The sequence below is a fragment of the Rhipicephalus microplus genome, chromosome X (genome assembly GCF_043290135.1).
Source record: "Rhipicephalus microplus isolate Deutch F79 chromosome X, USDA_Rmic, whole genome shotgun sequence".
Classification (NCBI taxonomy): Eukaryota; Metazoa; Arthropoda; class Arachnida; order Ixodida; family Ixodidae; genus Rhipicephalus; species Rhipicephalus microplus.
The window spans coordinates 383,402,779-383,416,487 of record NC_134710.1 but is presented as its reverse complement, the minus strand read 5'-3'; the positions used below and the strand labels follow the sequence as shown (position 1 = coordinate 383,416,487).

At 46.5% G+C, this 13,709-nt stretch overlaps 1 protein-coding gene across 1 annotated transcript in view; it reads left to right on the top strand.

The window, feature by feature from the left end:
- LOC119161930 (visual pigment-like receptor peropsin) overlaps positions 1–6,701 on the top strand; it is a 321,513-nt gene extending 314,812 nt beyond the window's left edge. Inside the window, exon 5 of the mRNA XM_075880059.1 lies at positions 956–6,701. Coding sequence (XP_075736174.1) covers positions 956–1,222 — 267 coding nt within the window. The 3' untranslated portion in view covers positions 1,223–6,701. The remainder of the gene's footprint in view (positions 1–955) is intronic.
- Positions 6,702–13,709: the final 7,008 nt, after the last annotated feature.

The following is a 13,709-nucleotide window of genomic DNA, read 5'->3' as shown; positions in this document are numbered from 1 at the left end:
AAAACGCCGACATCTCTGCAGGCAAATATATTAGCGCAGTCACATACTTTGACCCCAGCTGCTTGCGCCCGAAGGCGAAGTAACAGAAGTGAATACGTCATCAGGTAAACACGATAAAAGTCAGGCTGTCAATAAATGTTTCTTTCAGAAGCACACGTTCTACAAATTATGGAAAAGCCATGCACCGGTCTATTATCTTTCTTTATATGAGTATCTATAATGAAAACTCTGGTGCTTGCACGTTTTTCATTAACTTTATTAACATTTATAAACACGGGAGGATAAGATGTGCTAGAGTTGGCTGTCTCAAAATAAGAAAATCAGGTACCATGAATGCGCAAGATGCATGACACGCTATAGCAGCATGATGAAATCACCTAAAATTCATGTTCATATCAGCTCACTGACACCACAACTGCAAAGTCAAATGCAAATCAGAGGAAATGTCGTGTGTTGCGTAACAGAATACAATGCTCTGTTACGAGTGCCAACAAAAAAAAACAAGCATTCTTTATAGAAAATATTCCTCAGCCTCAAGCGTGATCTTCAGGAACTTGTAGACACAGATAAGATGAACGTTCTGCTAACCACCTGTAATGCTATAACATGTTTTTAATAAAAAGTATTGTGTAGACGTGATTTGATTATCCTCGCGTCCTCGTTTAGAGCTGGCGAACGAAATCTGCGTTCTGTTACAAGTGAACACTGGCAGTAAGTATTTCATAAGATCAAGCCGGACACTGTTGGGCTCCTTCATTGAACCTAACTCTGAGACCCCATATGGCGATGTCTACACTTTGAAATCGATTAAAATTACGGTCTGTTGTCAATATGAGATTACCTGAAGGACAAAAAAAGAAGCAATAAAAGTAATGTCGTATTTGGCTTTGCCTGCCAATAACTGCATTTGTACTTGCCTAACGTAATCTGTGTTCACATTTTTTAATACCTTCAGATGGTGGTGGTCATCGTGGTCACGTTCTTCGCTGCCTGGACCCCGTACGCTGTGCTCTGTCTGTGGGCCGTGTTTGCCAAGTCTTCGACCGTGCCACATCTCGTTGCGGTGGTGCCACCGCTGTTTTGCAAGACGGCCAGCGCGATCAACCCATTCATCTACTTCGTCAGCAACCCTCGCATCCGGACCGACATACACGCGCTGCTCACCTGCCAATGCAAGAGCCTCGGCAGGCGCAGCTGTGCCATCGAAGAGGACTACTGTTAGTGGGCACCTCGAAGAAGCTGCTGCTGCTGCAGCCTGTCCACTATAGGGGCACTGGTGCGCATGCTGATCTGATGATTCCGCCGTGATATATGGGGACAACCTTATAGAGGTGGCAGAGGAAATGGGTACTCTTCACACAATATGGTCCAGCGCAGACAGCGGACAAATTACTACTTATTTTGCTTGACGGCGTCTCACCCGATCATCATTGAGAGCTTACATTAAGGCGAGTAGCTGTAATAAACTAATACCAACATTCATTAGAACAAAACAGTTATACACGGTCTGGACAGTTGCCTTCTGTATATGTAAACGTAGTTGCACGGATCAAGTATTTTACTCAGTATAGTTCAAAGGTTTGGAGAATAGCTTGTATAAATTGATTAGTCGGTATTTTTCTAAATCTCTATTTTCTCACACACACTTCAGGGAAATCAATCTTAGACCTTTCGGTTAGTCTCACACGCTTTGTCACAATTTTCTTCTCATACGGTGTACTGCTTTCTGCTATACTCGGGCCCAAGTGAGGCGCGTCATTGAAATCCCTAGCTTCGTCTATAAGACCGAATAGAATTAAAAAGTATTTGATTGATATGTGAGGTTTAACGTCCCAAAACCACCACATGATTATGAGAGACGCCGTAGTGGAGGGCTCAGGAAATTTCGACCACCTGGGGTTCTTTAACGTGCACCCAAATCTGAGCACACGGGCCTGCAGAATTTCCGCCTCCATCGAAAATGCAGCCGCCGCTGCCGGGATCCGATCCCGCGACCTGCGGGTCAGCAGCCGAGTACCTTAGCCTCTAGACCACCGCGGCGGGGCTAGAATGAAAAAGTAAATAAAATACATGAAAGAAGAATAATTCTACTGTTTTATGTGCCAAAATCACAATGCGGCTGCAAGGCACATCTTAGGCAGCTACTCTACGCCAATTTTAAGCAACTGAGGTCTTTCAACGTGTATACAATTAGCGTTGTTGCATTTCGCCCCCATCGAATTGAGGCCGCCAATATGTCCCGGTATTCCATGCTTGAGAGCGCGGTGTCCCTGCCGCAGAGCCACCGAATTGGTTAACGCACGTGTGTTAAAAAGTTTCGCACTGAATTTATAATAGTTGAACATTAACAGTAGACCAATTAGTACGTCAGACCCTGCTGAAACTGAGGACCTTCGAGTGCTATGAATGTACCTTACAATGCTTTGCTCTTTAGAGATAACTACACCTTCATGAGCTCTGAGTCAACTCAAAATATCAAGGATCAAGTGTGATTGCACCGCTTTTTTTTAAGCTCCTTGTTTAAAAATTTTGGTCAGCTTAAGGGAAAACATTTCTGTTATGCAGCATTTAATTGGTTTCAACATAGACACTGAAAGTAAGTCCTGCAGCAAGCACTAATTGAACACAGTCGCCCTGCGTAAAACAGAAAAAAAAGGACAATAATAAACGTATGAGGTACACATTTACATTCATTCTGTTTCTCCTTTATTGCGTCATCATAGTGAGCAGTTGCATGTAATTTGTGACTACAGTGCTGTATATTTTAATGTGTCAGTGAGAATAATTTCAGTAGCCTAGTAATAGATTGAGAATGTTTCTCATTTGTGGCAGCTGTCGGCAGTTGGCAAGTTATCTTTAGTCCTTCTTTCTTTTCACTCTTTTGTTGTCGCTATAAAATTAACTTACTGGTGGTCTTGTAAATCTAAGATCACTAAAGAAGCTAAACACATATAGCAACAGATCATGTGACTTACGAGCATCAACTTTTCGTTTCTTCAGGTGTTCAGCGCGTGATTGTGGCACGGCCGATAGCTTAATGTGACAGCGGGACTTCTTTTCCGTCTTCACATGAAACAAGTGTATACGCACAGAGCTCATGAGTGATCAAAATTATTTCTGATAACCTCGGGACACCGTATCTTATAGCCTAGCTGCAGTAATTTCAGGGTTTCCGGAAACCCTAACATATAAACATGAAAAGTTACATCGACGCCAGTGGTTGGCCTGTTCATCAACTCTCCCAATTCGAAACCGCAGAAATTGTTTAGAAAAAAGCGCTGACTTCTTGTAATAAGCACATCGCGCTCGGCCATTTCGCTTGCAGAAGAAATGCAGATAGCTATATACTGAGATGTTCGTTAGTGCGTGCCGCAACTATGGCACAAAGAGCACTAGTTGCTCTTTTTCGCTTCTGGAAGATCACGTGGTTGCTTGCGCTTCGCGCGCTGCCAGCACCGGCAATCTGAGGGCTTCGTCCATCTGTATCATTGTGGCATGAGATGAGAATCCTGTGATGGTGCTGCCATACAGTGCCCTGCCCTGCCATCAACTAAAAAACAAACTTTGGGTAGAGCCTGATTCTCGTTTCATGAGAAAGCGTAACTACATGGTCACGTGTGTGGAGCACGTTGCCGGATATTTGTCACCGAAACCGTGAATTACTTCGTTGCAACAGTTACTAGGAGTTTTGTGCAGTCTATTTCGTAAACGAACACATGCTATCAGCGCGCTCGAGCAGCACACAGATAAAGAGGCTATTTTTCCAGTCAGGTAGTATTTTATTCGCGTCTACGGACTGTTCAGAAAAGTTAAGGTCGTTGAAAAACAGCCTGCGGACTACAATCATTGGTTTTTGCATCCCTTTTGATGCGTCTTGGACAACCTTTTGAAAAAAGGCACACATTACACCACACCCTGTTTTTTTTAATCGTGCCAAAAGAGATTTGCAGATGTCTTTGATTCAAGAAAAGATCTTATGATCTACTATACACTCTTCTTATTTGTTTGCTGCTATCTTGGCTGTTGTTAAGATAGCGGATAAATGTCACTATAACACTTATCTGTTAGGATGGAATTAGAATACCTGTTGGAATGATGTGTGAACAAAATACACCAGCAAGAACACGTAGCACCAACTGTACGACTGCTGTCGCAATAGGTTATCAGTGATTGTGCAGACTGCTTTAATTGTCTTCATTGTTAACGTCGTTATATGAACGTCGGTTCTTATCATATTCTTACACTATTTGGCGCAAAGGTTTGAATAGTCTACAATGGTAGGGGGTATCATGACCTTCACGCTTTCGTTTAAAGTGATCAATTTAGGTACCAAAAGTGCACATTTTTTTTTTGTATATGAGCCTTCTATCTGAGAGAAAATTATTTTAAATGCTTCACGTACCTCCAACAAAAGAACCTTCTCTGTCATTTTAAGCTTACATGTTTGTCTAACTCCTGAAACTGGCACCGTGTTACTTACATTAGAGATAACATAGGAACAACTGGTGATTTGTAGACGACCGTGCCGAATATTTGACGCATTGGTAGCTCTCCACGATGGCTGCTATACTCCTCATGTTGCTTAGATACCCTGAATATTTCCGAGCCGTAGCTATAGCTACTGCAGCAGTCGAGGTTCATGTCCCTTCTTTTTTTACTAGTGATATTGTTCATTTGTCAGAAATGCTTGCTAGTGCACGCAGCATTCTATTTTTCATAGTCCGAAATACAGAACTTAAATTTATCGGAAGATTACTACCACTTGGGGAAATTGGTGGCACTTACTCAATTATTTATCGACCCACAAGTTGTTGACGATAATACACGAACACACAGGAGCAGTAGGGTAATTTTGGTCTGCGCGAACCAAAGCGCGGCTCCTCTATTGAAGCCCCTGCTTTTTGTCTGTCTCACTGTGATTTAATCTAAAGCGCTGAACGAATGTTTCAGTCCACGCAATAGTGCGTAACCGCGCAGCCTTATCAAAAACACTCACCGCTCTTCAATAGAATCACTCATGATTCATGAACCGACAAAAACTTTAAAATCACAGTTCAAAACGATGCGGTACATTCTGCATATTCCGCATCTAAATATGTGAGCTGTCTATTCACTTCGTTTTGAGTTAAAGAAACATTAGGTCTCGTCACAAACTACATTGTGCAAACAATGTTCCTCTTGCTTTTTTTTTTTTTTGTAGCCTTGCTGTCGTCACACAAACTGCGCAAATGCAATATCGGAGAGCGATGCTGTGTTGTTTGTTTCTTATAACTATATTTTTACGTACATTTTTAATATTCAAAGAATTTTGATTTAAATACACATTCTGGTCGTTTTGAAGTTAGTGCCGTAGTAATATGAAGAATTTGGCTCCGCATGTGTGAAATCATGTGAAATTGCAGTGTACACAAATACCTTTCAAACCATATCACACTGTTCAGCAGTTTTTTTTTTCCTCGCAACGTTTCTTTCGTTCTCATGTCACACCACACCAGCACTAATGTTAACACTCATTTTACTGTAAATTACAGCAGATACATAGAGAGTTTCTGGCTATTTTATGATGTTCCAGATTTAAAACAGCAAGAGAACTATTTCTGGATACAGCATTTACTATTTTTGACAGCGATACGTGACGACTCGTCCGTCTTTTGCATAGTGTTTTATTGAGGTATTGTGAATGGTATTCGACATTCTATAATAAAAGAGTGGGAACAAATTGATCTATGTGATGTTTTTCTCCCTTTACTGTGTGTTGTTATATGCTTCATTGTAGTGAGGTCACGTAACTAAAAACAAGTAAAGCTAAAAGTTGCACTGTACTTATATATTTACGTGCATTCTACATACAGAGTGTCTCAGGTAACGTTATCCAGAGTTTAAAAATATGCCGGCACACGCGATTACGACGCGAACAAATGCATGTCGCTCACCGTTGCCTGGACTATTTTTGTGTTCTCAAATATTGGTTGATTAGATAAGTTTAATTAAATAACTTTTCAAGAAACGAAGACAGATAAAAAAATTTAATGAGAAAGTTGTGGATCGTTTTTCAAACCGTCCTATTTGACAGTTTTCAACTTTATATCTTTTCGGTATTAGTGTTTCTCTGCTAATTGCAAATGCCCACGAATTTCAAAAAATACCACGTGACAAACCCGCTCGTGCACTAGTGCGCACAATGATTCTAGTGCTCCCTAACGTTCCGCGTACGAACAACCATAGCCTTTGCCCCATTGTGCTCTCTCGGCAGCGCCGCAACGATGGTGGTGGCTTTACGATGAACACGTTTTGCTATTGACCACAAAAACGATATACGTTGTGACTGGTTATCGCTGTCATGAACCGTCGCGAGGGAAGCGTGTCGTCGTACGCGGAACTCCAGGCAACGGTGAGCAACATGCATTTGGTCGCGTCGTAATTACGTGTACCAGCATATTTTTAAAATCTGGCTGAAGTTACCTTGGACATTTTTCATATTACGCGCAGTCTAATCATAAGTAGCGCCTGCCTACCACAGCTCCCATTTTCAATTTCTGTAGTCTGTTTCCTGTGCCAAGTACAAGCATTTATAGATGTTGTGTACACGCCTTTGTCGTAACGTGTTCTTTATCAGGTGGTTCTTGAACATACATGAATGTATACGCCAGTGAGATTATTCTGTGTAATCTATATACAATAAAGTTCCAAATATTTATGGAGTTCTTGTATTTCTTGCATGTTTCAAAACCTCGCCCTCAGGCAATCCCATGAAGTATTCATCAACAAAGTACTTGCAAACGCAGCCAACACCCTTTATATAGTTTAGAAATGGCCGATTCTTTTCGAACGGAAGAGGGGCAGATACATTTACCCCCTACATATGTATATTTTGCCACTATTCATGCATAGCCAACACAAACACCCTCACTTTACACTGTCCTGCTGTACATAATCATCGAAAGAACAACGCCTTTTGTCTACATCCTGATTTGGAAGCAGCACAAAAGGACATACGTGAGAACCCTCCTCAGCTTATCACATAAGCCCACTTAGGAATTAGTAGTGGCTTGACGCACCTGATTTATTCGGCATATGTATCACTCCTCCTCCTAGCTCTCCCTTAGTAACCTTCAATCGTCCCATTTTCCCATAAAAATTGATTCATATATTTTGGTTGGCCTAGTACTAAAATACACGCCACAGCCCAATCATCCCCACCAGGTCTCTTAGTACATTTTCGAATTACTTGGACATTTTTACCTCCAGCCCACTTACGTGGTTGTACGTCAGCGCATGTTGCGTGTTCTGGCTGGGTAGCTTTCCCGAGGATTTTAGAAAAACATGTGGCTCTGGTATAGGTGTTCTTCAAGCAAAGGTAGCGATGTATAACTGTTAGTTAAAATTGTAGAGGAATTGATCTTCCGGACTAGATTAAACGAAATAACTGTTTAATGCTAAGTATACACAGCTGAGTGGTATGAAGCCCGACATGTGCGTCTCGATAATCGGAAGTGTCTGGTGTTCTTTTGGCCCCGAGTGTAACTGAAGACGATGTTTATATTAGACGTGCCCTTCATTGGCATACCTGGGTCGCTCGCGGTTGCCAGACAATGGCGGCGAAACAGAAACAAGAGAAAACGAAACTGTGTTCAACACCACTTCCCCTCCTCGTAAAGAAAGAGAGAGAGAGGAAGAGAGTATTACGCATGTATGTTGGCGGCGGAAGTAAGTGAAAATAGTCACTTAGGTCTCAAATCGCAAAGGTTGACGCACAGCTCTACCAGAACAAGTGGTGCAAGGATGGGTGATTTCTGAACACGGCGCACTGGCGGCGTCGTTCAGCGGTTGCTCCGTGTGTGTCGGTTTTAGACGGTCCACAGAGATGATTTCAGATCGTCCACAAATTTCAATAGTGAAAGTTTTCGAGCTGCGACGAAGCACTTTGAATGGGCCGTCGTATGGTGGCTGGAGTGGTTTTCTCAACGAGTCATGGCGCAAGGACACGTGGGTGCATGGATCTAAGCCTTTAGACATGTGCACAAAGGTAGCCTGCTTTACGCGAGTTGGCGTGGGACGAAAGCAGTCTCTATTTGTTCGCAAGCGTGACACATATTGCAGAGAATCGGGCAAGACTTCAGCTTTGCTTGTTTCCACAAACTGACCAGGTAGGTGATGGGGGGTTCCGCAGGGCGACTCAGCGCTCGTGCACTTCAAGTGACTTTTGAGCGTTGTTCGCATGCCATGGAGCACGAGTGGGAATACTTTGTTCGATTGGAAGGGTTCAACGTATGCCGTTATGGCAGATTTCAGCTGTTTGTGCATTCTCTCCAGTTCGTTGAATGCTGCATGATAAGCTGTTGTGCGGATATGACGTGTGCCAAGGAGAGCAAGAAGTTCCTTGAACAGAGAAGACTCAAATTGGCGTCCACGATCAGTTGTGGTGGTGGATGGTGATTCGAAGCGTGCAATTCATATCTGCAGGAATGCCTTTGCAACAGTCTCAGAAGACATATCTCGCATAGGAGCGACTTGCAGCCAGCGAGTGGAGCGGTCGACACAGGTGAGAATGTAACAGCGATCTTGGGAAGGTTGCAAAGAACCAGCTATATCTATATGGACTTCTCCGAATCGGGCATCTGGAGGGATAAAAGTGGACAGCGGAGTGACGGTGTGGCGCTGTATTTTCGACCATTGACACTGGGTGCACGTACGCGACCAATCTAGAACGTCTTTGTTAATTCTCGACCACAGGTATCGCGTGGTCACAAGTGCTTGCATTGCATAGATTCCCGGGTGTGAAAGTGAAAGAAGATTCATAGACGGAGCGGCGAAACATTTTTGGTACAAATGGGCGTGGCGTGCCAGTGGACATGTCACATGTGAGCACTGTGCAGATTTGCAGTGGAAAATTTTAAAATATTAGACTGGATGAAGAATTTCTAAACTCTCGGAGTTCTTCGTCTTTGCTTTGTGCTAACGCCATTTTGTCAAAGTTGACAGAAGTTGAAAGCAAAGTGACCCTGCTCATCTGGGAATGTGAGATTGAGTCGGCTGCGGCGTTCGCAGAGCTAGCGACATGGCGAATATCAGTGCTGAATTCGGATAAAATTGCCAGTTGGCGAATTTCTATCAGTGGCAGTCCATGCGATCGGGTTGTGAAGGCGTGAGTCAGTGGCTTGTGGTCAGTGAGAATATATAATCGCCTGCCTTCTAGAAAGTGGCGGAAATATTTCACTGCCCAATAAATGGCGAGTAACTCACGTCCGTATGTGCTGCACCAGGTTTGTGCAGGCGACAACGCTTTTGATAAGAGCACGAGAGGCCTCCATTCGTCACCGATGCATTGCTGCAGTAAAGCACCGACGCCGTTGCTGCAGGCGTCAGCCAAGACGCGGGTTGGTGCGTTAGGCTGCAGGTGCGTTAGGAGTGCTGCCGTCACGAGGTCATTAGAGAGTTTTAATTTAGCCTAGGCAACGGCCTAGCGCACCAATCGCCCGAGAGGGAGCCCGGCTGCGCATGCGCTGTACGTAAGAGAGATGCGTGCGTATGCGCAAGCGAGTAATGCCTACACTATAGGAAGTTTTAGAAAACTTACGACATCCGTAAGATATGACTTACCTAATAGCGAAATCCACATAACTGAATCACACGTCCGCTTGGCGGGAAAGCACGTCCGCTTGGCGGGAAAGTGTGTGTGTGTGTGTGTGTGTGTGTGTGTGTGTGTGTGTGTGTGTGTGTGTGTGTGTGTGTGTGTGTGTGTGTGTGTGTGTGTGTGTGTGTGTGTGTGTGTGTGTGTGTGTGTGTGTGTGTGTGTGTGTGTGTGTGTGTGTGTGTGTGTGTGTGTGTGTGTGTGTGTGTGTGTGTTTAAGCAACCGTGTAGGGATGCGACGTCCTCCACTGCCACTGCGTGCGAAGACGGTGCGGCCGGTTTCGTCGATTTCTCCGGCACGGCGCAGAAACCACGCACGAGGCAGGATAACAACAACAACGGGTTTATTAACTCAAGATGCAGCACAGTGCGACACTCACGGGCTTGCAGGCCGTATAGGGAACTCCGCAAGACCGAGCAATATAGGCTTGCCTAGGGCGCGACGACTCCCGCACAAGGGCCAAAGTCGAACGCACGAACGAGAAGCCGCCTGCTTAGCAGCGCGTCAACCCCTCGTGAAGGCCTGAGGTGGTGGTGGTGAAAACATTTAATAACCATTAAATGGTTACAGAGAGGTGATTGGGTTGGGGCCTTATTGGCCTCCTACCCTCACAGAACTAGGTGGAACCCCTATTCCGGGGCTCCATTGGCAAGCAACGCCGCCCGCGCCCGTTGAACCAGAGCCTCTTGGGCCTTCAGGTCTTGACAGCTGAGCAGGGCCGCCTCCCAGTCCTCTCTCGTGGGATTGGGGTTGGGGGGATTGATGAATTAGACTGGCACGCCCAGACGATGTGAAAGGTGTCAGCCACCTCACCACAGAACTGGCACGTGCCATCAAAGGATGAATTGAAATGTTTTAGCACCGCCGGGCACAGTACAGTATTGGTAAACAGTTTTAAAAGGAGGCGCTCGTCAGCGTGATGCAGTCCCTTACAAGGGTCTGGATAGCGCCGGTGCTCCTCCTTGTAGTAATTGGTAATATCTTTGAATGAAAGGGCCGAATTGTCTGATTGCGAGTAGGCTTCCAAAGACAGGGAGATAGCCCGGGAAGAGAGTGCGCGGGCGGCCTGATCGGCCTGTTCGTTACCCCTGAGTCCTTGGTGACCGGGTGCCCAAACCAGATTTCGCGGAGTTGGATTAACGTATCGGCAGCTAGGTTCCAGTATGCGCTGAGCAAGCGGTGAAGCCCACCCTAGCTGATAGTTCCGACAGGCCCCTCGTGAGTCGGTGATGATATGTTTAGAAGAGGGATAGGTGAGAGCCAGAGCGATGGCAATCTCCTCCGCGTGTGTTGCGCTGTAGGCTTTGAAAGTGAGCCCGTTTATGGTGTTTGCGTTGTGTATGACTGCGGCAGTATACCACCCCCCATGGTGCGGGCCGGCAACGTCCACGTAGCACACGTGTTCCTCTTGACCAAAGTGTCGCTGCAACGCTTCCGCGCGCGCCTGGCGGCGACCACTGTGGTTTTCTTTGGACATGTTGCGTGGAAGGGGTCGGACCAGGAGGGCTCGTCTCCAAGGTTCTGGCACTCTCACCCTTTCCTCAATATAGTAATCGTGTTTGATGTGTATTCGGTCCAAGAGGCGGCGACCGGAATGGGTCTGTGCAAGGCGCGTGTATTGGTTAATGAGGTGGGCTTCTCGAAGTTCCCGGTAGGTATTCACCACGCCTAGGGCCAGAAGTCTCTGGTTGGACGTGGTGATAGGGAGGTCGAGAGCCCGCTTGATAACTTTACGGTGGATGACCTCGAGTTGATCATCCTCGTGTTTGCGTAGGTGCAAGTAGGGAGTCGAGTAGAGTATTCTACTCGTTACGAAAGCATGGGCAAGCCGCATTGCATCCCTGCTTCGTAATCCGCCCCGCTTGTTGGAGACCCGGCGGACCATACGGCCCACCTGGTCTCCCACCGTGCGAAGTTTGGCTATTGTGGTGTCGGCCTTGCGTTGGTGGTGTATGAAGAGGCCAAGGACGCGGATCTCCTTGGCCTCACGGATCGGTCCCGAGGGAAGACTGATATGGAGCTGAGTTGTGTCTTGAGGGGAGGGACGTACGTGCACAAATTCTGACTTAGCCGGGGCACACTGGAGTCCGCAGTAGGTTGCGTAGTCGTCGACTACAGTCGCTGCTGCTTGCAGGCATGACTCCATGTGACCCAGGTTACCTTGCGTGGCCCAGATCGTGATATCATTCGCGTAAAGAGCGCGATGTATCCCTGGTAAAGAAGCCAATTTGGGGGGAAGATGAAGCATGGCTATATTAAATAGGAGGGGAGAGAGGACCGCGCCTTGAGGAGTTCCCCTCGAGCCGATGACGTAAGGCCCATGTTCCTCATCTTGTATGCGTATGTAGGCTTGACGGTCTGTAAGAAACTGTCTAACATAATTGAATGTTTTATAACCACAGTTGGTCTGACTGAGGTGGTCAAGGATTACCTCATGCTTCACGTTGTCGAATGCCCCTTTAAGATCCAAGGCCAGGACTACCTTGTCATTGTGGGGGCAATCAACAGGATCTAATATGTGATGGTGGAGCTGTAGAAGTATATCCTGGGCTGACTTCTGAGGGCGGAATCCAAACATGGTGTCCGCAAAAGTGTGCTGTGTTTCTAGAAACTCGGAGAGTCTGTCGCGCACCATCGTTTCCATCAGCTTGCCGACATAAGACGTGAGGGAGATGGGGCGAAGGTTCTCCACGTCAATAGGTTTACCTGCCTTCGGGATGAAGGTCACGAGAGCTGATTTCCATTCAAGAGGGAGAGGAGTTTCTCCGTCCCAAATGCTATTGATGTATTTGAGGAGCGTGGCGTAGGCTGCGTCGGGAAGATTGGCCAACAGTTTGACCGTAACCTGGTCACGCCCTGGTGCAGTGCCACGCTTCATCTTGCGTAAGGCCGCCTGGAGGTCGTGGAGCTGGAACGGGGTGTCCAACTGTGTGTTATTTTTGCCTGCGTAGGAGTATGCGGCCGTCCGGGGGTCCTTGGTCGTGCACAGGTATCGGTCCCTGAGCGTGTTTGCCAGCTGTGTTGGCGTTCCTGTAAAGTTGTGCATGACCTTATGTAAGTGACGTTGAGTTTCCGTGCGTGTTTGTGTTGGATCGATGAGAGCGCGAAACAGGCGCCACGTGTTGCGACCAGACATCTGGCGTGCAGCCGTGTTGCACCTGTCCACCCAGTTAGTGTCGGCTAGCTGAGCAGCATATTCCGCAGCTTGCTCCGTGAGTTCTAGGATGCGTTTCTTGAGGCGTCTGTTATGTTTCTGTTTTTTCCATCGTTTGGTGAGGCTGCGGCGGGCCTGCCAAAGATGGAGGAGGTGGTTGTCCACGTCCGTTTGAGTTTCCGTGAGCTGTATCAGCTGTTCGTGTTGTTTCAGTGTAGACGTCAGTGATTTAGACCAGGTGTCGTATCCCGACTGGAGAGGGTCTACAATAGGTAGAGTGGTGCGGAAAGTTGTCCAGTCTGGGATACGAGCTTGTGTAAGTGGGCGTTTTAAGGGACGCATGTACACGGTTGTGTTTAATACACAATGATCACTACCGAGAGTGTCCTGTGTGTTCAGCCAGTCGGCATGGCGTATGTTGCGTGTAATTGTGAGGTCCGGGCAAGTATCTCGTTGAACAGAGTTGCCTACACGTGTTGGGCTGGCGGGATCAGTGTGGAGGGTGAGTCCAAGTGTAGAAAGAAGTTCCGCAAGCTTCCTTCCACGCGTGTCCTCTCGTGCGTAACCCCATAACCTGCTTGGGGCATTGAAGTCGCCGACGATCAGGAGGGGGTCCCGTCCTGCCACCTGCATAGCTTGTGTGAAAGTTGCGCTGAACGTGACGTTCTTAAGCTTTGGGGGACAGTAAATGTTTAAAATATGAACAGGTGGGTCAGATCGCCTTATAGGCAGCACCGACACCATCGTGTATGGGAAAGGCGGTGTTGTGGGGAGTGTGACTTCCTGGGCAGTATATTGCTTGTGAACAAGTATACATGTCTCCGGGTTGTGTTGAAATGTAGTGTAATTTGTGAGTTTGACGTCCGTGCCGGGTTCCTGAAGGGCAACCACGGCAACGAGGAACTCAAAGGTCTCAAGATAGA